The following is a 23,772-nucleotide window of genomic DNA, read 5'->3' as shown; positions in this document are numbered from 1 at the left end:
TTCAGCGAGGCAAGACAGAAACAAAAAATGTCTGCTTTTCTCGGGATGAAGCTGTACACGGTAAACTAAGACATTATTACTGCTCCACTTCCCTTTTAATATAAGTAAACATTTCTGTATTTTAAACCTATCAGTTTAGTAAGATTCAAATATTAGTATCTATATTAATCCCACAAAGCCCAAAGGTTTTTTAACTTCACAAATTATCCCTAGTTTTGTGGGGTTTTTTTGAAAGAGAATGCACAGTGTGTTTATTCTGATGTCAGGCTGAGAGCAGACCATCCCTAGTTATTTTAACCCCAAAGTATTTCCGATTTTCAGGTTGTTGCTAAAGCACAAGACTGTGTGGTTACACAAATACCTTGCCAGGATACAACTTGGCAGGTCCCTGGTTTCTTCTTAGCATATTTCTGAACAGGTAAGTTTGTATCCTACAAATCTTTACAGCAAGGCACAACAGAAACAAAACTGTAAAAACAATTAAATCCTACCATGAGATGATCATTGACAATCATTAGTTCAATATATTTGGTTTCCTCCTCTACGTTGCGAGGACGTCGGCGAAGCTGCAATGTAAAAGGAGAAGCGGCACCTAAACAAGCCTGCTACACTTGACTGAGAAAGGTAACGTGAACAAATGAACACTTTCCTCCTTTTACTCTCCTTTCAGTGAATGCATTTTCACATTTCATCAATTTATTTAGCTTTTTAGGACATACACTTACTTCAAAAACTTTAGAAATTTTAAGAAAGGTCAGGATCCAAGTCTTCTTCTCTCCTCCAGCCCCAACCTACCTCATTTCTACTCTTTGCCCACAATTGAGTATATCACTGTTATTGGTTTTATATTTATGTGAAATAAATCAAATATGAATATATATATTTTATTTTCGACTTCCATTTATTTCACTTTTCATTTAACTCTACCTGGAAGATAATTAACACATGAAAAGCATCCTTATTGGTTTAATTTAAGCTCCTGTGGATCTGAGAGGCTGTACGGAGCAGATTGATTGGCACATTGAATCTGTCATCTCCCACTTGGGAGGCACGATCCCGGGAATTTCCCAACAGAAACAGGAGCTTTATTAGCTTTAAAAGCTTCTAGGCTGCCTTTGCCACAGTTACATTTGTCTGCTCAATAACAAATTTTCCCCACCTTCAAAATCATGGCTATTAGTCAATAACCACTGTGGCAGCCATCTTTGCGCTCTATGGTTAGTTCCTAACTCAGTCTTCAATGAGATATATAACTGAACCTTTTCTTTCATGCTGTGCTTCAACACACATGCAGCAAATCTTTTTTCCCCTTACCTTTGGGCCATTTTTATGATAAGGGTATACAGTCAAACTTAAATCAATATTTAAATATTTATGTTGAATATACTGGATTCAGACAAATTAAAAATTGCTGCCACTTGGATGTGCCTCATTACTAATTTCATTTTCAAACTTAAAAATATGTATTTAGTTGACAGAGAATGAGAAGAAATTAGTGCTGACACTAAACGGTACCCAGGGACACAAGTCTTCTTTCTGTTTAAATGGCGTCTGTCTTTAGATTACTGAGAAGGAGCTCCGATGGTACAGTGGCTATGCACTGGTTGACTGAACGAAAGGTCCGCAACTCAAATCCATGAGCTGCTTCGAGGGAGAGATGAAGCTTTCTACTCCCATGAAAAGTTCATCTTGTAATCCCAAAACGGCAGTCCCCCATCCTACAGGGTCACTCCGAGAATGGACTTGGTGGCAGTCAGTTTAGAGTTTTGATTGAGATTGATATGACCTGCTTTGCTCCTTGCAGAAGCGGCTTGAGGTGTACTCATTAATACAGAGAAACTTCCAACACCTCAACATTTTTAAAACGTCAGAGCATTGTCGTATTAGCAGGCAAATTCATGGCATCTTATCTCCAGAGAACCACGCCTTTCTCAGACAGGGAAATCAAATGCTTTACTTAGGAAATGACGTAATGTTACCCATGTTTATGAAGAACTAAAGGCATATGTTAAAAGAGTCATCCTGCCCTCACAGTTTAAATTCGTGAAATTAAGGAGGATGTCAAATTGAAATCTGACAGTGAATTTTTTAAACCAGCACTGTTTCTGTCTAAACCATTTACCAGCTCGATAATTCTGGCAAATCATTTTTACATTTCAGAACCATCATTTTTCTTCCTGTGAAAGTGGAGGATTAGTACCTATTTCATGGGTTAAAGCACCCTAAAACACTTGGACCTTCATAAAGCTTGGGTCCTAGTCTGATATCCTAGATTCTAAAATAGTTCTGTTGAGACAGGCACATCTGATGACTCAAAAACCTCATGGACTCATTTATAATTAAGGATGGTATCTTTATCAGAATAAATGCATACCATGCAAGTAGACTCTACGATGTAATATAAGCTGGCAAGGAAAGAGACCCACGATAGAAAACCCCTGAGATATGCTGAGCCATGGCTCTATAGTCACCTACTGGCAAAGAAGCTTATCGTCACCACTATCAGTCTCTGAGATAGCATGGCCTCATCCACTGCTTCCACAGACAGGTCCCTATTGCTTTCCACTCCCTGACAAATGCCTGAATCAATATTCACCCTCTCATAGAGCCTTAATGTAGATTTCAATGACTGGCATTTGCCAAGTCTTTTAAAACATCACAAATTATACCTGTGGGCACATACCTGCCTTTTAATCCTTTTTGACCTTGGCTTCAAAATAAATTTTGGTGAAGTGATATTTACTTGTTGGAATTCTAAGAGAAAATAAAAAGAAATATAATTTGATTTAGTGTATTTTCCAGCCTTCTTTAATATAAGACCATCAACTTTTTACTAGCCTTCTCCCTTTTGATGACTATTATGTTATACCAAGTTGTACTTAATGATAACAGAACAATAATCTAAGTAGTTGGGTTCAAATTAATATTACATATGTTATTAATAAATAAAGTTCACAAAAGCATCAAACATCATTTCCCCTTTATATCTCAAAATGTTTCCGTTATCTCTCTTTTATCATGATCTCTATCAGAACTCTCTAAAATAGCCAACTTGACCTGTAATTCCACTACTGATCTTATAGAAGCAGCAAAATAAATAAGGAAGAGAAATGATAAACAAGTAAAATAAATAAGCACATGCTTATCAGATAACAGAATTTTCATAAGGCCCTGAGATGTTGGTTTACTGCTCCCCCAGTTCATTTACATTCTTTTCAACAACAAGCAAATTTCCTGAGGCTCTGTTTGTTATTAGTACAGAAAACTCCTTCTAACTTGAAGACCAAAGCTAGTTGTTCATGTATACAGGTTCATCTCTGAATATTAGATGAGAAGATCTATAAGAGAGATTTCTCTACAATGCATCACTCTGTATAGTGTAGACTTCCTAAAATTTTGATACCTGGCTGACTGACCAAAATGGACTCAATGTGAGGCTTCTAATGTGAGTAATGGCATATAATACCAACAGTGATCTTTATCATTGTGATAGTTAAAGTTATGGGTCGACTTGGCTAGGCCAAAATTCTCTGTGTGTTTGGCTGTTAAGACCTAGTAGTCCTCCATGATGAGCTGTCCTTGAACGTGTGACCCGTTTCCAACATAAACACACTGGAAACGCTTGCTTAGTGCTGGGTCTGTGAAACTGGCTCATCAACCTCTAATTTGAACTTGAGCCAACAGCCTAAAATACTGCCTGCCAATCCTGGGAGTCATCAGCAACCTGCCAACTCACCTGCTGATCTTGGATTCATTCACCTCTGCAGCCACAACCTGCCAACTTTAAGTTCATTTCTATCTAAAGCCAGAAACCTGTTGTCTTCCTGCCCATCATCAGCCTTTATAGCTCCACAAGTCAGAGATGCCTCTATGTGAGCCATCTACTTGGAATTTACCTGTCTCTGTAATTGTGTGATTCATTTTATAGATGTAAACACCTCTCTATAGATATACATATATAAACTTCACTGGTTTTACTTCTACAAAGAACCCAGCTTAAGACATTTAGTGCCAGGAAATGGGTGCTTCCTGGAAACATTCAACAGTGTCTGATAAGGCATCTATTTGCTAGAGGCGATGTTCTAGACAATGTCCCAAGTGGTATATTAGGAGGCACCTTTGGGTTAATCTCATCAAAAGTGAGCGGGAGGCATAATGGCTGTAATGATAATGTATTAGCAGACAAAGATGGAGCAATCTCTGCGAATAAGAGGGACGATGCTGTTGGCTGGAATTTAGAGGATATAAATTCCCATTTTTCTGATTATCTGACCATATGTCCCCATCTCAAGTTTCAAGGTCCCATTTCTTCCCAATCAATGCTCTCACTTTAACATCAAACACCATTAAAGGTTGGGAATTCAGTTAGCGTTGTATGTCAGGCACTCTTAAAATAAAACTCTTGGTTTGGATTTCAGCAACATCAATTGTTATTAATAAATAAGGCTTTCTTTCAGGCACAAGTATAAACTTTGAGGTCTTTTATGCAGTGCTTAACCTCTGACTCTGAAGCCCTAAAATAGTCCCTTTCTTTAACTACTTATCTGTTAAAAATGGGACTGACCAACCAGCTTCTCCATAGTCTCATCCTGACAAAATTGCAGAAGTATCACACAATCTACTAGGGCCCGTCCTTTCATTGATCATTCACCATCATTCCATTGATGGTGATATTTTGCACATTAATATTGCCAACACATAACATAGATTAGTAGCACTCTCTTAACTAATGGAGGCAGAGTCATCATGCCTTTAAAACTAATCAGGCTTGGGATCCATTTAGAAAAATCATCCTTACAATTTTGTTCCTCTAGAACCACCTTTGGTACCAAATGGTTTTAGATGGTTTGGCATAAGCCGCCCCGCCCCCCCCCACCTCCTTACCCCTTTGAAACTGGATAGCAGCAGCACTACAGCCCCTTCTCTCACCTCCTAATGGGCAGACTCTTGACCAGTTCATTTGTTGTTCCATTTTCTTGGAGGGAGAAATGACCCAGTGTGTGACTATATACTGACCCGTGGGTTGTGACTGATGGTTTGGCTGGAATGTCAGGGACTTGGAAAGAACATGACTGGAAAACTGGTTGCAAGGAGGTGTTGGGGAAAGGTTTATGAGGAAGAAGTATTATGGACTTCTATGGATGGGTCAAAAAATGAAGATATTTAATGTCTCTCATGATAGTTCTCACCAAAAAGTTACCTCTGCAGTGGTAACAATCAGTGGGTTAGACGACATGCTCCACAGAAACCAGTCCTCAGTCCTCCCCTCTCTCCAGCCACTCCCGTCATTGCCCGAGAGGCTCAGGAACAAAGTGGCCATGCTGGCAGGGGTGGAGGTCATGGGCTCAACAATACGGACTTTCACTTACCCGGGCTCACTTGAATACTGCGACTGCTGGTGTCACATCTGCCAGCAACAGAGACCAACACCACGCACTCCCATTATAAGAACAGTCCCCAGGGAGATCAACCTGTGGCAGGTGGATCATGTTGGACAATTCCCATTATGGCAAGGGCAGCGGTTTTCGGTGTCCTCCCCCCAACCCTTACTGGAATAGACATGTTTTCTGGATACAAATTTGCCTTCCCTGTCTTACAGAATGCCTTATCCACTGGCATGTTATCCCACACAACACTGACTCAGGTGAAGAGATGCACTTCACAGCAAATGAAGTGTGGCAATGGGCTCATGATATGGAATTTACTAGTCTTACCATGTTCTCCATAATCCTGAAGCTAGGGGTCAGCATCTTGCAGCTTTGGGGTACTATTCCCTAGGTAGCTGTATATACACTGAACCAGCATCCAATATACAGTGTTGACTCTGATTCTCCAATAGCCAGAAATTATAGGTCTAGGCACCAAGTGGCAGAAATGAGAGCAACATTACTCTATTTCTCCTAATGACTCATTCACAATGTTTTTGCTTCCTACCCCTGCAACCTATGCTCTTCTGGTCTGGCAGCGGTGGGTGTGGGGTAGAAGGGTATCTTTGTTCCAAAGGAAATATTCCTACCTTGGAGGATAACACTAATTCCACTGAACTGTAAGTTAATGTATTGAATGGTGTGATTGATTCTGATTATTAAGAGGAATTGGATTGAAATTATGTAATATAGATAAAGAATATTTCTAGAATTCAGGAGATTTCTTAGGACATCTTTTAGTGTTACAAGCCTTATCATGTCAAAGGTAAACTACAGCAACACAATTCTGAAATGACTACTGATGGCCCAGTTCCTTTAGGACTGAAAGTTTGGACCACCTTATTAGACAAAAAAACATATCCAGTTGAGGTGTTTGCTGAGTACAAAACGAATACATAATGGATGGTAGAAGAAGGCAGTTATAAACACCAGCTAAAGGCATGTGATTAGTTAAAAAAACAAAGACTGCAATTATTGTATACATCAAATATTTTTGGTTGTTCACTTTATAAAATATAACATGTAAATGTGTAAATAATCTGTTTTATATGTCAATCATTATCACTCTAGATTAAAAATATGATTTTATAATTATTTTTATTGACAGATCATATGGTTTAAGGAGATGTGACCAGATGACACATGGCCAAGGGGTAGACTGTGATAACTAAGGTTTTGTGTCAACTTGGCTGGTCAGGGTTCTCAGTGGTTTGGCATTTATGATCTAGTAGTACCCCATGATGAGGTCACCTCAAGGGTGTGGCCTATTTCCAAAATAAGAAGACACTATGAAAAATGTGCTTGTTTTTTGCTGGATCTTAATCCTGAAATAGTTCATTGATCTCTGACTCTGAATTTGAGTCAATACCCTGACATATTGCCTGCCAGTCCTGGGAGTCATCAGAAGCTTGCCATCTTACCTGCTTACTTCGAATTCATTTGCATCTTCTCAAGAATACACACAATATTCACCAAGAAAAATGATATTCGAAGCAATATATAAACCATAAGGTAAGCCTCAGTAACATGAATTGAAATGATATAATGAAATGATTAAGCCTTCAGTTTCTAACAGAAAGGTTAGTAATTCAAACCCACCAGCAGCTGTGCTGGAGAGAAGACATGATCTTTTTGTATTAAGAATGTTGTTGTTGTTAGGTGCCACTGGGTTGGTTACTACTCATAGCAACCCTATTTCAAACTGCTGACCTTGCAGTTAGCAGCATGAGAGCCGTCCCATAGACACCCCTAAAATAGTACACTTAAGATTTGTGTACTTTGTGGTATATACTATTTTTTAATTGAGTGTTAAGTAAGAGATCCTCAGGCAATAATTAAGTCAATGTGTCTTCTTACAAGCACTAGTCCTAAGAGATTTGCACTGATCATATGTCGGTCTCAGAGGAATATACAATGCAAAGCAACATAAAATTCTGATAACGCCTGGTAGAGAATACAGTTAAAATAAATAAGTGTGCTTCTGAGGTATTTAATAAAATTATACTCCAATTTTTATTTTTATTTTCAATTTCTGTTTTTCTTCTCATTTATTGCAGTAAACCTCAGCATCTTGGGAGACAAATATCACTCTTACAATTAGCCTTCCAAACGTGCCAACTTCTCATGCGAAAAGAAAACTGAGGCAGAGCTGACTGTTTAAACTAAGACTCTCTTTAAAACCTTTATTAATAACATCAAAGTTTCCCACACTCCCAGAGTCTCTATGGAAAAGGAACCTAAACAAAGATAAAAAGTTAAATAAAGCATGTGCCATAGAAACCTAAAATCACATCTCTAGAGGGAAACTTTATTCCTTTAAATATTAATTGGTTTTTATTGCTTCCAGTAATACCTATTAACTTGTAGTTTTATCGTCAGGCAGCAAGTCATGACTTCTTTTCATCCCATAATTGGGATTTGGAGAGTTTCGTGAGGTAACTTAAGACACCGTCTCGAGAGTCAGTGTAAAGAAAGTGCATCCATGTGCGCATTGCTGATTTCTGAGACAATGACTTCTACAGGAAGATTTCCTACTCCCTTTATTACAGAAGAGGAGAGTATTATTTCTTTTTATAGGAATTGCAGTAGGCCAAAGAGTCGATAACTTATTTCACAGACTAGGGGATATTAGAGAACATTTATTTCTTTTTCCATTTAAGAGACAATGTAAACTTATAAGTGGATTTTCTTAAGCAGTAGTTTATGAATGACATGCTCTCAGACTTGCTCCAATTAGCTGTTAATTTTTCCATCTTCCATGTTTCTCTCTCCCAGGGTATATTTTTTTGGTACCATAAACCAAACTCTGACTCTGCTCCTTGCTAAATGTGGGATGCTAAGACAAGCTCACTGAACCTCTGTTTTTCATCTGTAATGTGGGAATAATAATATTGATCTCAAAGGCTTGTTGCAAAAACTAAAATTAGATTTAAGTTTTCAGAGGCATTATTTCACTAAGAAATGCTCTAACACTATTTCTCCTTTAGTGCTTTACTATGGAAGACAGGGTGGTTCAGTGGTAAAATTCTCCCATGTGGGAAACCTGAGTTCAATTTCTGGCCGATGCACAGCAAACATTGTTTGTCCGTGGAAGGTTGCATTCTGCTGATGCTGAACAGGTTTCAGTAGAGCTTCTAGACTAACAAGTATGAGGAAGCAAGGGCTACTTATCTAATTCTGAAAACCAGCCAATGAAAATCCTGTAGATCACAAAGGTCCTATCTCATTGTGCATGGGGTCACTAGGAATCAGGGCCAACTTGAAGACAGCCAACAATGATAATGGCCTTGCTTTGAGACTTATAATCCTAAATATTTTTTCACTGTACTCACTTTCCAAACTCATTCACGATTAACACAAGGTCAGTTTGCATTTTATGTCTCCCCTAAATTCTATGAGAAGTCATAAGCTAACATTTGTCTACATCTGGATTACTATTAGAGTTGGGTCGTTGAAAATAGAAAGTTATTTTATGTATATCATACCAGATGGAAGGTCATCCAAAGGAAATTCAAACAGTCTGGATTTATAAATTGAATGAAATTGAAAATCTTCCTGAAATGACAAAAGAAACAGCGATTAAAGCATGTACAACCAAGAATCTCATGGCTTCAGGCAATCAAAGATGGAGGAGCTTAGATCCTTCAAATTACTGTTTGGGGAGGAAAGAACAGCTACTGTACAACTTTTCCCACTTATTCCTATATTTTCTCCAACACAGGAGATATTCAATTACAACAGTGGTTCTCAGCCTTCCTAATGCCAGGACCCATTCATACAGTTCCTCGTGTTATGGTGACCCCAAGCCATAAAATTATTTTCGCTGCTACTTCATAACTGTAATTTTGCCACTGTTATGAATTGGGCAACCCCTGTTGAAAGGGTTGTTCGACCCCCAAAGGGTCATGACCCACAGGATGAGAACCGCTGATCTAGACCTTTAAACTATGAAAATGTAATGATGTATATGGGGGGAAATTGGGTGAGGAGGACTCTTAAGATCAAAGTTTGCATTTGCCTTCTCCAGTGTCTGTGGGAGCAAAGGAGAGAAGCACTTGCCTGGGACGCATCGGTTTCTTCTGGCTCAATGAGGTATGTGTGGTTCCCGTCGTAGAACATCCCGCTGCCGAAGACAGGGAAACAATCAGACATTTGCTTTTCAGAACAAGATTCCCTCCTCAAAACAATATCATTTAAAATCCACAAGGTCAGTCAAGACTTCTTCTTTTTGCTTTTTCAATCATTTCAAAGTGGGCTCTTACAGCTCTTATAACATTTCATACACCAATCGGATCAAGCACATTTGTAGCTACGTTAAGACTTCTTCAATCCCACTCATCAAACATGCACACGCACATCTTGACCTGACCTCATGCCTAGAATTGACTTGACATTCTTTAGCCTTTGTCTGTTTCTCCTCACTCTAACCAATAGTTCTAAGATGAATATGTAAAAACCCATTTTACATATTACAGAGGGCCTGATAAAACCCTTCTTCAGAGCTCAGGAAGTTGCATTTTGAACAATCTCCAGAAGATGTTGTTGCGAATTGTCAAGGAATGTACTGAATGGTCTTTCAAACCACCCTCACTTCCAGTCGAGTGACTAACAGTGACCCTACTCAACAGCGTCGACCTGTCTCGGTGAGTCTCTGATGCTGCACTTCTCCATAGAAGTAGAATGCTTCATCTTTCTCTGATGTCATAGGTGGGGGTTTCTGACTGCTAACCTTGTGTTTTATCAGCCCAATATACAATTCACTATGCCACCATGGGTCCTAGTGAAAATGGCCTATCATAAAACCATCTACCTGTCTAAATGCCCACCTGCCTGCCTAAAAGATACTTTAGTAACTAGCGTGAATACACTTAACAGGGTACCAAATACAAGCTGTTTTATATTTATTTTTTATTTTGTCTTCCCACAACCCTATGAGGATAGTACAATGAGTATCTTCATTTTGTGGATAATGAAACTAATGTCCAGAGAGACTAAATAGCTTGCTCAAATTACACAACAAAGCAGGCTATATAGATCTAGAAGATGCAAGATATAGGTATTGGTATCAGTATAGGTGTAAGTATAGATTAATATAGATAGCAAGCTGACTAGCTAGCTAGTTAGCAGAAGCAGAAATAGACCCCAGGCAGAATGATACCCAAGCTGCCCATCAGCAATCTGCTACCCACCATCACTCATTCATGGGAAAAATGTTCTAGAACACCTATAATGCTTGAGATGCTATGGAGGCAGGAATAAACCAAAGAGAACAGTTGCCTGTCCCCACTGTGCTGATATACATCCTAGGGAGGACAGATAAAAAATGTATATAATAAACAAGCAAATATACATATTTAAAGAAAAACAAACTCATAATCACAGAGACCATACATTAGGAGTACAGATAGCCTCATCTTTCTCTCTTGGAATGGTTGATGGGCTTGTAATGCCAACTTGCAGTTAACACCCCAATGTCTAACCCACAGAACCAGTAAGGCTCCTTTAAATATACATTACTAGTGATATATTCTAGGAACTAAGATAAACAGGTAAAGGGAGATAAATGGTGCCAGGGCACTTGGGGTTGGGGAAAAGGGAAAGGAGACTTGTGGTTAATTTACAGGTTGGAGCCAACTTCCGAGAGAACTGATATTTAAGTACAAACCTGAAGGGAGTTGAGTAAACCTTAAACATTATAGATGCAACGAGCTCAGGTCAGAGAATCTTGGTGTGTTTACGAAACAGCAAGAAGGACGTGCACGGACACACGGTGAGGGAAACGAACACTGAGCGAGACACGACAAGGACTATATTTCCAAACTTACAACAGAGGGACTCTGGAAAGCTAGTGTTCCACAGTAGGAAGGCCACCACACTTTGGTACGTTAAAGATAACGTCCAAGTGTGCTATGCTGCGTTAAATATCCTTCCCACAGAGTCTCCCCTAACGGCTAGGTTGCCTACAAGTGAGCACATGGTTGACTCTTCCTGTAGAAACGTCTTGGTAGCTCCTCCTGCTGCTGGTTGCTGGGATCATGGCCCTCCCGGAGGTGAGCATGCTACCATGAAATGTGTGTGACTGCTTTATTTTACTCTCTCTCCTATTCTATGACTTTACTATGATCTCTATATATTACAATTGTACAATTGCACCTCCAGACTCCTCAGTTGTTAGAGGCTGGTTTACTCTGAAGCCATAGCACTATGAGAGACAACACTGGAGACACAGTGCAGGAATTGTGCCTGATCTGACCCCACCACACCGGGGCCAAACACTAAGGGCATGCAACAGAGCAGCAAGGGGAGCAAAGCAAAGAAGTCCCCGGGGAATACCCAAAATATGGGAGAACACTCCTAACGGTCAATAAACAGATCTGAAACTATTTATAGGCTTTTCTTTTTTGGTCATTGTGTTGTTTTGTTTTGTTGTCTTGTTTTTGTGCTTATTATTGTCTCTGCATGTCTATCTAGATAAGATAAATGGGACAGTGCTCGTTTCCACAGCACATATACTAAAAATAGGTGGGATAAACAATAGGAGGAGAAAACAATGGGACAGGTGGTTGGGGGTGGGGCACACAGGAAAGGAAGGTGGGTGTCAACCAAACCAGGGACAACAACAAGTGATCTAAAATCAATGGCGAGGAGGGTGTAGGATGCCTGGTGGGGCTTGATCAGGGCAATGTGGCTGAGAGGAATTACTGAAACCCAAATAAAGGTCGAGCATGATAGTGAAACAAGAGGAAAGTAAAATGGAAATAGAGCAGTGGTTCTCCACCTTCCTAATGCCACGACCCTTTCATATAGTTCCTCATGCTGTGATGACGCCCCAACCAGAAAACTGTTTGTGTTGCTGCCTCACAACTGTAATTTTGCTACTGTTATGAATCATAATGTAAATATCTGATATGCAGGATGTATTTTCATTGCTACAAATTGAACATAATGAAAGCATAGTGATTAATCACAAAAACAATATGTAATTATATATTGTGAAATATGTATTTCTAATGACAAATAAATGACATTTGTCTTGAAGCATGGTGTAGCATGAGTTAACAGTCTTCACGTGGGCGCGTAGCTGCATGTGGGCGGACCCACCTGGAGAGGGATAGAGGAGCGGTGCCTCGGTTTCTAAGACCATCGGAAATATGTGTTTTCCAACGGTCTTAGGCAACCCATACGAAAGGGTCATTAGACCCTCAAAGGGGTCGCGACCCAGAGGTTAAGGACTGCTGAAATTGAAAGAACTAGGAGGCAAAGGGCATTTATAAAAGTCTAAATACAGGCATATACATATGTAAATATGTTTATATATAGTGATAGGGAAATAGCTCTATGTACATATATTTATATGTATTAAGTATTAAGGTAGGAGACAGACATTGGGCCTCTACTTAAGTACTCCCTCGATGCAAGAACACTTTGTTCTAATAACCCAGCATTCTGTAATGCTCACCTCCCCAACACCATCGCTGAAGACAAAATGAGTGCATTAGCAAATGTGAAGAAAGCTGATGGTACCTGGCTATCAAAAGATACAGCATCTGGGGTCTTAAAGGTTTAAATATAAGCAAGCGGTCATCTAGCTGAGAAGCAACAAAGCACACATGGAAGAAGCACACCAGCCTGTGTGATCACGAGGTGTCCATGGGTCAGGTCTCAGGCATCAAAGATGCAGAACAAAAAATCCTATCACTGTGAATGAGGGGGAGGGTGGCGTGGAGACCCAAAGCCCATCTGTCGATAATCAGACATCCCCTTACAGAAGGGTCACAAGGAAAAGACGAGCCAGTCAGGGTGCAGCATAGCACCAATGAAACATATAACTTTCCTCCAGTTCTTTAATGCTTCCTCCCCTCACTATCATGACCCCAATTCTACCTTACAAATCCAGCTAGACCAGAGCATGTACACGGGTACAGATAAGAGCTGGAAACACAGGGAATCCAGGACAGATAAACCCCTCAGGGCCAATAATGAGAGCAGCAATACCAGGAGGGAAAGGAGGTGGGGGAATAAAGGGGGAACTGATCACAATGATCTACATATAACCCCCTCCCAGGAGGACAGACAACAGACAAGTGGGTAAAGGGAGACATCGGTCAGTGTAAGACATGAAAAAAAAAATTATAAATTGTAAAGGTTCATGCGGGAGGGAGGGTTAGAGAAGACAGGAGCTGATGCCACAGGCTCAAGTGGAAAGAAGGTGTTTTGGGGGTGGTGATGGCAACATAAGTACAAATGTGCTTGACACAATGGATGGATAGATGGATTGTGATAAGAGCTGTACAAACCCCCAATAAAATGATTTTTTAAAGAAATAAGGAGGCAACATGGCTGAAATACAGTACCTAAGGGGGCTAGTGCAAATGAGATCCAGAAACCAAAATCAAACTCACTGCCATCGATTCAAGTCCCACTCCTGGTGTCCCTGTAGGGCAGGGCAGAACTGCCCCTGTGGGTGTCTGTTACTCTCTATGGGGTCGAAGGTCTCTTCTTTCTCCCCAAAGAGATCGGTGGTGAAGCAATATGAGGTGGTGCCTTGGCTTTCCCTCTGAGAAATAAAGTGCACTGCAGAGTTCTGATCTTCTGTGCTGGGGCAGGGGTGGGGGTGGGGGGCATGACGGATGACACTCTCTGATGAAGGATCGCCCAAGTGCTCCGTTACAATCAATCTTATGCTATGGCAAGTAGAAGAGCTAAAATGTTATCACAGCAAACCAAGTGAAAGAAGATGGTGTGGCTAAGGCAGAGTGTTCATGGTAAACTCAATGCTGACTCATAGCAACCCCCTGTGGGTTTCCAGGACTGTAACTTGTTTACAGGGTTAGAAAGCCCAGTCTTTCTCCTGTGGAGCTGCTGGTGATTTTGAACTGCCAACCACGGGGATCCAAACTCATAGCTTAACCACTAACAGTAACCAAAACAGGATCATTATGCTGAAAAATTAGAAATGCAGTTGCAGGAAAGAGAAACATTACAAACAACTCCGAGGTTAAATCTGAGCAAATGGAAGGGCAGGGTTGCCATTTAATGAGTTAGAAAAGACTACAGAACAAGTGGAATAAGGTGGGTGAAGAGAGAGGTTCGGGCCAGGAATTCCACGTTGGGCCTCTTAGGCTGGAGATGCCTGTCAGCCACATGGGAATTCTCTGGGGGTCTTTTCAAGTCATGCATGGTCTCCCCTCCCACTCAGGAACCCTGAGAGCCACTCCGTGTAGGAGAACATGGTCCTTCTCATGAGATCAGCTCCATGTGAGGTTGAAGCAGTTTACCTTATTCCTCAGGCTCTGGGGAGGGCAAAGAGGGCAAGCTTCTGTAGTCGTTTCTTGGCTTTAAGTGGAACTATTACAAAACTCTGAGGCTGTTAACCCTAGAATGATATTTGCCTTTCACTGGTGTTTTGGTGAAAGCAGGTTTGCTTTCCTGAGCTATAATTATAATGGCCTCGAGCTCTGCCTCTATCCAAATTCTTTCATTCCTGCTGTAACATCTTCCACATGTCCTCAACTTTCATGTACGCGAAGAAGTGCTGTTCTCACATCTGCACAGTTTTCAACCATAAGCACACTTTCTTTCTGAATTTGGAATGTACTGCATTTGGAATTTAAAGAGAAACAGATGCAGTTTGTAAAATATCACTGCCAATACACAACAAAGGAGTTGGAAAGGGGAACATTTTCAAAACAGTAGACCAAATACAGCAGTGAACACTCTTCAGCCCTGCAGAAAACTGGCCAGATCCACGCAGACAAGTTTTAAACGCCATCACCCGTCACCAAAGTTCACATAGTAATGTGGGTAAGTAGCAAGTAATCTGTGTGCTTCAACTGTTTTGAGTGTATTGTCATAAGAAATCAGTTGTTTTATTGTATTTAAACATTAGGATACACTGGCTGAAGAAAGAAGATTCTGACCCTCTAGCTAGAAAACTGGTTCCTTATAGAAAATCATGTCATAAATGAATCCTTGAGAATGAAAAAGTATGTTTGGTTTGAAGATTAACACCTTTTCACATAAATACTAATAAGCATGTGTAGTCCCAAAACACAGTATATATGAGGGGGCACCACCCCCAAATGCATTTTTTTCAAAGCTATGTATTTAATTTTTTTTAACAAAACAACCTTATCACCTTCAAAGTACTCTCCATTACACTCAACACATTTTTCAAATATGCAATTTCATTATTGGAAACATTTTTTAAACTCCTATTTGAACAGCTAACAGAACCTTGTTTTTTTATTCACCTCTTCTATGTCATCAAATCATTGTCCTTCATGTCTCTCTTCATCCGTGGAAACAAAAAGAAGTCGCACAGAGGGAGGTCAGGTGAGTGAGATGTGTGGGGCAAGAGAAGCATGCTAGTTTTTTGCCAAAACTGGTGCACTGAGATGGCTGCATGAGCAGGTGCACTGCTGTGGTGGCAAAACTAGTCTCCTGCTACCACAAATCAAGTCTTTATTATTATTATTATTATTAATCATTTTATGGGGGCTCTTAAAATTTTTAGGACAATCCATCATTTAAACCAGGCGTCCTCAAACTACAGCCCATTGGCCACATGCGGCCTGCCGAGAACATTTATCCATTTGTCTTTTTTTACTTCAAAATAAGATGTGTGCAGTGTGCATAGGAATTTGTTCGTAGCTTATTTTTTAACTATAGTCCAGCCCTCCAATGGGTCTGAGGGACAGTGCACTGGCCCCGTTTAAAATGTTTGAGGAACCCTGATTTAAACTGTATTAAACACACTTGTACATATGTTGCCATCAACCTTCCCAAACCATTTTCTTTCTACTTGAGTCCTTGGTATCAGCTCCTCTTTATTCCCCTCCCCCCCCCACCCTTCTACCCTCGTGAATCCTTGATCAATTATACATTATAGTTGTTATTTCATGTCTTACACTGTCCGTTGAATCGGGCCTTTTTCTGTTGCACACTGTTACACAATCCTTTCAGAACCTCTAAATAGAAAGCTTGATGAACAGTTTACATTACAAGTAGGCATTTTTGTCTGTTCGGGAAGTTAACGGATGTCCAGAACAAAGTTTGTCATCAATTGACATTTCACCTCTTTGGAAATGAGAAAACCACTTGTAAACTTGAGTTTTCTCCATAGCGCTGTTGTTATAAGCTGTGTTCAACATCACAACAGTTTTTGCGACATTTTCCCCCAGCAGGAAACAAAGTGGCATACTGCTCTCTTAAACCAGCCATCACAAAAATCACAAAATACGAGACTACTTTCACGAAAAAATCCACTGTGACCAGAGAGAACCTTCCCAGGGACGCCACTGGGTGCACTAACGCAGAGAGTGTTGCTTGATGCTCACCTAGCGGGAAAAATACATACTAGGAAAGCTTGCTTTTCCCATTTTTTCTTTGTGTGTGTGTGTGTGTGTGTGTGTGTGTGTGTGTGTGTGTGTGTGTTGGGTTGGGGGGAATCCTCTCGTACCTGAACAAGCTATATCCAGGACTGAGCCTTGAACCACAAGCCAATTGAGCAAAAGCTAAAGTGACTGTATCTAAAGAAGGTATTTGAAATAAAACAGACTTTCTCACAAGTTACCACAAGGGGGCAATGAACTCACTCTTGATCATATTCGCTACATTTCTCATAGTTACAGGGCATTTTCATAACATCAAACACAAAGACTGCAACAGAAAAACACTGTTTATTGGTCCTTTGTAATTGAAAATTGGATGCTTGTAAGATCAGTATGAAAAGGCATAAAAGCATATTTTCTCCTTAGTGCTCTACTGAATACAGAAAATCAAGGAAGGGAAAATATTAATGTGTAGTTGGTTATTTACAAACATGAATCATGAATAAAATATTTCATATTGAAATAACTAAAATTGAGATGGGGTAAATTAAGTATTTAGTAATATTCCCCCTCCTTAAATTTTTGTCAATCATTTTCAATAATTTAGAAGGTAAAATTAAATTAGAAAAGTACGAATAACAAAAAGATAAGGAGTTTTGTTTATTCAATATGTTCACAAATGTCTAAGACAGTGGGAGGAGTAAGGGGGAACCGATCACAATGACTGACGTATGGCCCCCTCCCAGGGGGACGGGCAACAGAAAAATGGGTGAAAGGAGACAGTGGTCCATGGAAGAAGCACACCAGCCTATGCAACCACGAGGTGTTGAAGGGATCAGGTGTAAGGCATCATCAGAACAAAAAATCTTACCATAGTGAATGATGGGGGGAGTGCGGAGTGGAGATCCAAAGCCCATTAGTAGGCCACTGGAGATCTCCTTGCAGAGGGGTCTCGGGGAGAAGATGAGCCAGCCAGGGTGCGATGTAACAATGATGAGAAATACAACTTTCCTCTAGTTCCTAAATGTTTCCTCCCCGCTCCCACTACCATGACTCGAATTCGATCTTGCAAGTCTGGCTAGACCAGAGGAGGTACACTGGTACAGATAGGAACTGAAAATACAGGGAATCCAGGACAGATGAGCCCTATAGGACCAGCGGTGTGAGTGGCAAAACAGGGAGGGTAAAGGGAGAATGGGTAGGAAAGAGGGAACCGATTACATGGAACTGTGTGTGACCTCCTCCCTGGGGGACAGACAACCGAAAAGTGGGTGAAGGGAGACGTCAGACAGGAGAAGATATGACAAAATACCCATTTATAAACTATCAAGGGCTCATGAGGGAGGGGGGAGCGGGGAGGAAGGGGAAAAATGAGGACCTAATGTCGGGGGTTTAAGTGGAGAGAAAATGTTTTGAGAAACGATGTACAAGTGCGCTTTACACAATTGATGTGTGTATGGATTGGGATAACAGTTGTATGAGCCCCTAATAAAATGTTAAAAATAAAAAGGAGATAGTGGTCAGTAAGACATTAAAAAACAATTATAAATTACAAGGGTTCATAGGGGAGGGAGCACATGGGAGGGAGGGTAAAAATGAGGAGCTGATACCAAGGACTCAAGTAGAATGAAAATGAGATGACAACATATGCACAAATTTGCTCGACACAATGGATGTATATGGATTGTGATTAAGAGCTGTACGAGCCCCCAATAAAATGATTTTTAAAAGTCTGAGAAAGTACGAACACACTAGTACTTACAGTTTCTGTTTCTTTTAATTCTGTTTTAGTTGAAAGTTTGTAAATCAATTGTACTTTGCAGAACAAATGAGGCAGGACTTTGGGTCCTACCCCAGATCCAGTCACTATACAATGTCTTCGAAGTTATTTTTTATTCTCCTTTAAATGATGGTGAAAGGATTAGTAGCAAGGTACTGGTCTTGGGTTCTTAGGTGTATTATTAGAGTCCTTTTGAAACTCAAACCCACTGCCTGTGACTCAATGTCCATGCACAGCGGCCTGACAGGACAGGGTAGAACTGCCCCTGTGGGCTTCTGAGGCTGTGGCTATTCCTGGAGTAGAAACCTCCATCTTCCTTTTGCGAAGCAGCTGGTGGTTTTGAACTGCTGGTTTTGTGGTTAGAAGATGGTAGTAATACTGTCTTTGAAGTCTCAAAATATTGGGTCCGTTTGGTCAACTAAGAGCTAAGTTTGAACAAGTATTGAGCAAGGTGCTTACACCATGACTTCGGATTGAATCACACTCCAAAGAGAGAAAGTAAGGAAAAAACAGGGGTTTCTTTGTTTGTTTGTTTTTGTTAAAAACGCTTTCCCCTATATTACGCATTTGCTGGACACAAATGTCCACATGCCTAGCTGAACTCTTCCAAGCTGACAGCTGGCCTGGGATCAGAAATCATGATGCTATTGGTAAAAACAAATTAAACCTTTTTTAACTTGGGTTAGAAAACTGAGAGCTCCAAAATAGGGATTCAGCACTTTTTTAAACAATCTCTTTATTCAAAGCATTTTTTTCAAGCAAAATATTCCCTTAGAAGAAGCGACAAGCAGAGGGAAGTCTGACACCCCTTCTCCAGCTACTGAACCGGCCCTCAGGGTTCCCTCTGCCTTTCGGACGTACCTGCCGCCCTGATCTGACCAGAAGGTGTAACGTGGGGAGATTCACTATTTTCCAGCCTTCCTCATGTGCTCTCTTTCCTCAGTTTCTTTAAGATCTGTCAGTCTAACCACCTCCCTTGGAAAAGCCCATCAAACACTGTTTAGAGGCCTGTCCCACCTTCTGTGGATAGCAGTCCTACCTCACTCTTCAGTGCCCACACTAGCTTGCATTTCCCCCACTTTTAAAAAGTCTCCAGCAAAGGAAATCAATATCTTGATTCTATTTCTTGGGCTAGATCTGGTCACTCCACCAGATTGTGAGCTCCTTGAGAGTAGGGTTCGTGAATAAATCACCTTAATGTTCATTGTGGCTACTCCATAACTGCTTGCTAGATGGGAAAGCCCCCACATTGCTAAGTTGGTAGCAGAAAGGAAGCATCACATAGCTGCCAAATGAAAACTTAACAAAACTGAAATAAAACGCTGACTTCTGGAAAACAAGCCAAGAAAGAATAGAGATGACTTCGTCTAGATAGGATGCTGAGGAATGACACTTTAAAAGGAGGTTTAGGTTACCACACAAATAAGAGATGGCCGCCTGCTTATCTCCATTCTTGACAAGAAGAAGGAAGTAGATGCATTCCCATGTTAAACATCAGCAAACATTCGTTGACAGTGAAGTTTACAAGAAAGGAAGCAAGGCACCCAGGCAGGACGCAGAGCCCCATCCTCTGGAGAACTGTGAGGACAGAGTGGGTGCTTCCTGGAGTTTGCAGTGGGTTAGAGCTGAGCTAGCTGGGTAGAGCTGAAACACAGGAACCCCGGACCTCACTTGCAGAGTTTTCTCATCAGGCAAGGGGCCGAGAGTTTCCAGCGACTACAATTTCTACGATTCCATGAAAAACTAAAAGCCAGTATCTAGGATAAGTTAAAGATAGAATAGTAACAAAGAACTAAACATCTATCCAAACCTAAGTTTTCCAAACCACACACATCGAACTTGAATGAAACTTGGAAAGTAACCTTCATGTGGAATATCATAGAACATAATTCCAAAGCTCACAGCTTTGTCAATTCCAATTTCTAAATCAGCTTGGTTTATAAGTATCTTAAAACAGAAAAAAAATCAAACACCAGTGATCTAAAATTATTTCCTGACATAAAATATGGATTTCAATTATGGTACATTAAAAATGAAGAAAACAGTAGTTACTGAAAGAATGCACTGCACAAACAATTTTTTGAGCACTTACCGAAGTCCATGGCACGTTGACAGCGCAACAAATGAGGCAGGGTTTCCTCGGATATGTCCCTGGTAGTAACAGTGTTCCCCGCCCTGAAAAGAGAAAGAGAGAACATAAACCGTTGCCATCACAAGGGAATTACTCCCAGAATTCTGCAGGCGTTTGCTTACGTTGCATTTCCACATGTCAGGCCCTGTGTAATGTTTCATTATTCGCATTGCATTATCAATCCTTTGCAGACAAAATTATTCCTAAGCACTCCTAGAGAGCTGACTCCAATTAAAAGAAAGGGAAAGAAAAGTTGGCTCAAGCTTCTTTTCAGGCAGCAGCTGTTGATGGTGCAAAGAAATATACACTGAAGTGCACGAGGAGCCCCTGGGGCAAAGTTTAAAATCATCGATTCCCTTGGCCATGAACGAGTCAACCTTGAGTAACAGCGCTTTGTGTTGTTTTTCCACATAAAACTAAGTAAAAATGAGTACAAATCCATGGAATCACCGAAGTTAAACTAATGGAAGAAAAGGCCGCTCCGACACTGCTCATAGCTAAGCTTGAGCGGCAGGTGGAACCGTTTACACTATCTCTTCCTCAGCTCAGCAATGGCCTGGAACGCAGTCTAGGGGCAGGGTTTTGAAACTGGGCAGGTTCTTCTAGCAGGCAGTCTGGCTAACTGAATGCCATTAAGAGTCATTTACCTGGACTGAGTCTGCCTACGGAAGGTCTAAGTGTTCTGCAGTATTAACAACCTTGCTGTTCACAGTGTGGGCTGTACAACAAGTGCGTTGACATCGCCAGGAGCGTGTAGACATTCAGAAGCTCAGGCTTCATCTCAGACATATTGAGTCAGAAACTGCATTTAACAAGAACCCAAGGTGATTCTTAAGAAAGTTTGAAAAGCGTTTTTCTAAATGACCTTTTCCTGCTAATTTCCTATTTCTTCAGTAGCTAAAAGCCACTAATTAAACTGACTCACTGAGGTGTGGATAAGTGAAATCGGAAGGATTGACAGAATAAATGTATGGGACAAATGTTACCTGCCTCACACTCTGGCTTCGGGGTCTAAGCTGACTTAAAATAATCAGGGCTTGACAAGTCCTCGGGACAGAACAGGAAGGCATAACGATGTAAGAAGTCTGAAGACATTTTCTTCACTGAAATGTCACATAAGACTGTCAGACCCAAGACCATTGCTCCTCAAGAGACATTGAGCAGGATCTGGTGGATCTTAGCTTCGGCGAGGAGGAGGAGAGCAAGATGGTACACAGCGATACCTCCGATGCATCGCTGAGCATCATAAACCAATCACTGTGGTGGGACTGGACAGTGGGGGTTAGATGTGTCAGATGTGGGCTGGAACCCAGAAGGCCAAAGGAAGTCGGGAATAGAAACAGGCCAGACATTAGGAAGTGAGGCACTGACTTCGCAGGGAAGGGAGGCATGGTGGAGATGTCACCACCCTGACCTATTCCACTGGCTAGCTGTGTGATCTCAAGCAAGTTCTCTAGCCTCCCTGTGTCTCAGTATTCTCCTGCCCGCATAGATAATAATCTCATAGGATTATTCAGAGAAGTAAATGAGTTGCTATGTATAAAGCATTAGAATGATGCTTGGTATATGGTAAGGAATATTTGCTGGCTACTCTGACCATACTTATTCAATCGGTATGCTGAACAAAATATCAAAGAAGCTGCATTATATGAAGAATGCAGCATCGGGAATGGAGGAAGACTTATTAACAACCTGCAATATGCAGATAACACAAACTTGCTTGCTAAGAGTCAGGAGGACTTGAAGCACTTGGTGATAAAAATCAAGTCTTGCAGCTTTCAGGAAGGATATCAATTCAATGAAAATAAAACCAAAATCCTCACAATTAGACCAATAGGTAACAACATGATAAAACGGGAAAAAGTTGTCCAGAATTTCATCTTGGGTTCACAATCAATGCTCATGGAAGCAGCATTCAAGAGATAAAATGATGCACTGTATTGGACTGAAACGCCAAGATGTTACTTTGAGGACCAAGGTGTGCCTGAGCCCAAGCGCTGGTATTTTCAATCACTTCATATGCATGTGAAAACTGTACATTGAATTAGGAACACCAAAAAATTGATACATTTGAATTATGGTGTTGGAGAAGAATACTGAAAGAACCATGGACTGCCAAAGAACCAACACATCTGTCATGGAAAAAGTACAGTCAGAACGCTCCTTAGCGGTAAAGAAGACTAGACTCTTTGTCTCATGTACTTCGGACGTATTATCAGGAGAGGCACCGAAGAAGGACATCACACTTCGTAACAGAGAGAGGCACAGAAAAAAGAGGGAGGCCCTAGAAAAGACAGATTGACATAGTGGCTGCATCAAAGGGCTTAAACATAAGACCAACTGTGAGATGGTGCAGGACTGGCAGTCTCCTCTTCTGTTGTGCACAGGGTCAGTATGAGTTGAAACCAATTTGGTGGCACCTAACAAAAGTGACTATTATGATTATTGTATGTCAATAATTATCTTGCCCAATATACTTATACACACACACACATTAAATCCTCACATCAATTCTATGAGGAAATATCATCCTGTTACACATCCATCACGCCCCTTTGCCACTGAATTGATGCCAACTTATAGTGAAAGGTTAGAATAAAACTTTTCAATAGCACGTTCAAGGCTGTAAATCTTTATATGAGCAGGAGAGACTGGTGGGCTCAAGGTATCAACCTCCTGGTTAACAGCTCAGTGCTTATTAACTCATCACCATGACTTCTGTCTAGTATGCAGAAGAGGGCACACTCTCTGGAGATTAAGACTATCTACCTGGGAAATGACAAATAGGGACACAAACTTTGTGTGAATCTAAAGCTTGAGTCTTTACCCCTAGAAGCTATGGATTATGTAATGCAAATCCAAGCTTTTCCCTAGACTCATTTAAAATTTTCATTTTCCATTTTGTTTGTCTAATAAGGCTATAAACTTAACATAATGTTAAAACATCCTTTGTTGGACTCTTGGATTAAGGAACTGTGATAATTAGGTTTTGTATCAACTTGGCTGGGTCAGAATTCTCATTGGCTTGGCAATTAATATTTTTTAATTCCCCATAACCTGGCTGTGGGATACAGAAAGGTTTCTCCCTAGTTGTCTCCCTCA

The 23,772-nt window shown here is 40.7% G+C and overlaps 1 protein-coding gene across 13 annotated transcripts in view; it reads right to left on the bottom strand.

Moving 5' to 3' along the window:
* Positions 1–23,772, bottom strand: part of ADAM22 (ADAM metallopeptidase domain 22) — a 278,417-nt gene that overhangs the window by 69,497 nt on the left and 185,148 nt on the right. For all 13 annotated transcript variants that reach the window (XM_030885248.2, XM_030885251.2, XM_045289018.1 and 10 more), the window contains exons 5-9: positions 20,632–20,714; positions 9,486–9,549; positions 8,912–8,981; positions 2,684–2,754; positions 492–566 (exon numbers count right to left, since the gene is read on the bottom strand). In XM_030885248.2, the coding sequence (XP_030741108.1) occupies positions 492–566; positions 2,684–2,754; positions 8,912–8,981; positions 9,486–9,549; positions 20,632–20,714 (363 nt within the window). The remainder of the gene's footprint in view (positions 1–491; positions 567–2,683; positions 2,755–8,911; positions 8,982–9,485; positions 9,550–20,631; positions 20,715–23,772) is intronic.

Source organism: Echinops telfairi, unplaced genomic scaffold (assembly GCF_000313985.2).
Source record: "Echinops telfairi isolate 266 unplaced genomic scaffold, ASM31398v2 ScPeMD7_23;HRSCAF=83, whole genome shotgun sequence".
In the NCBI taxonomy this organism is placed as follows: Eukaryota; Metazoa; Chordata; class Mammalia; order Afrosoricida; family Tenrecidae; genus Echinops; species Echinops telfairi.
Note: the sequence above shows the minus strand (reverse complement) of the source record. Positions and strands in the feature narration are given on the sequence as shown.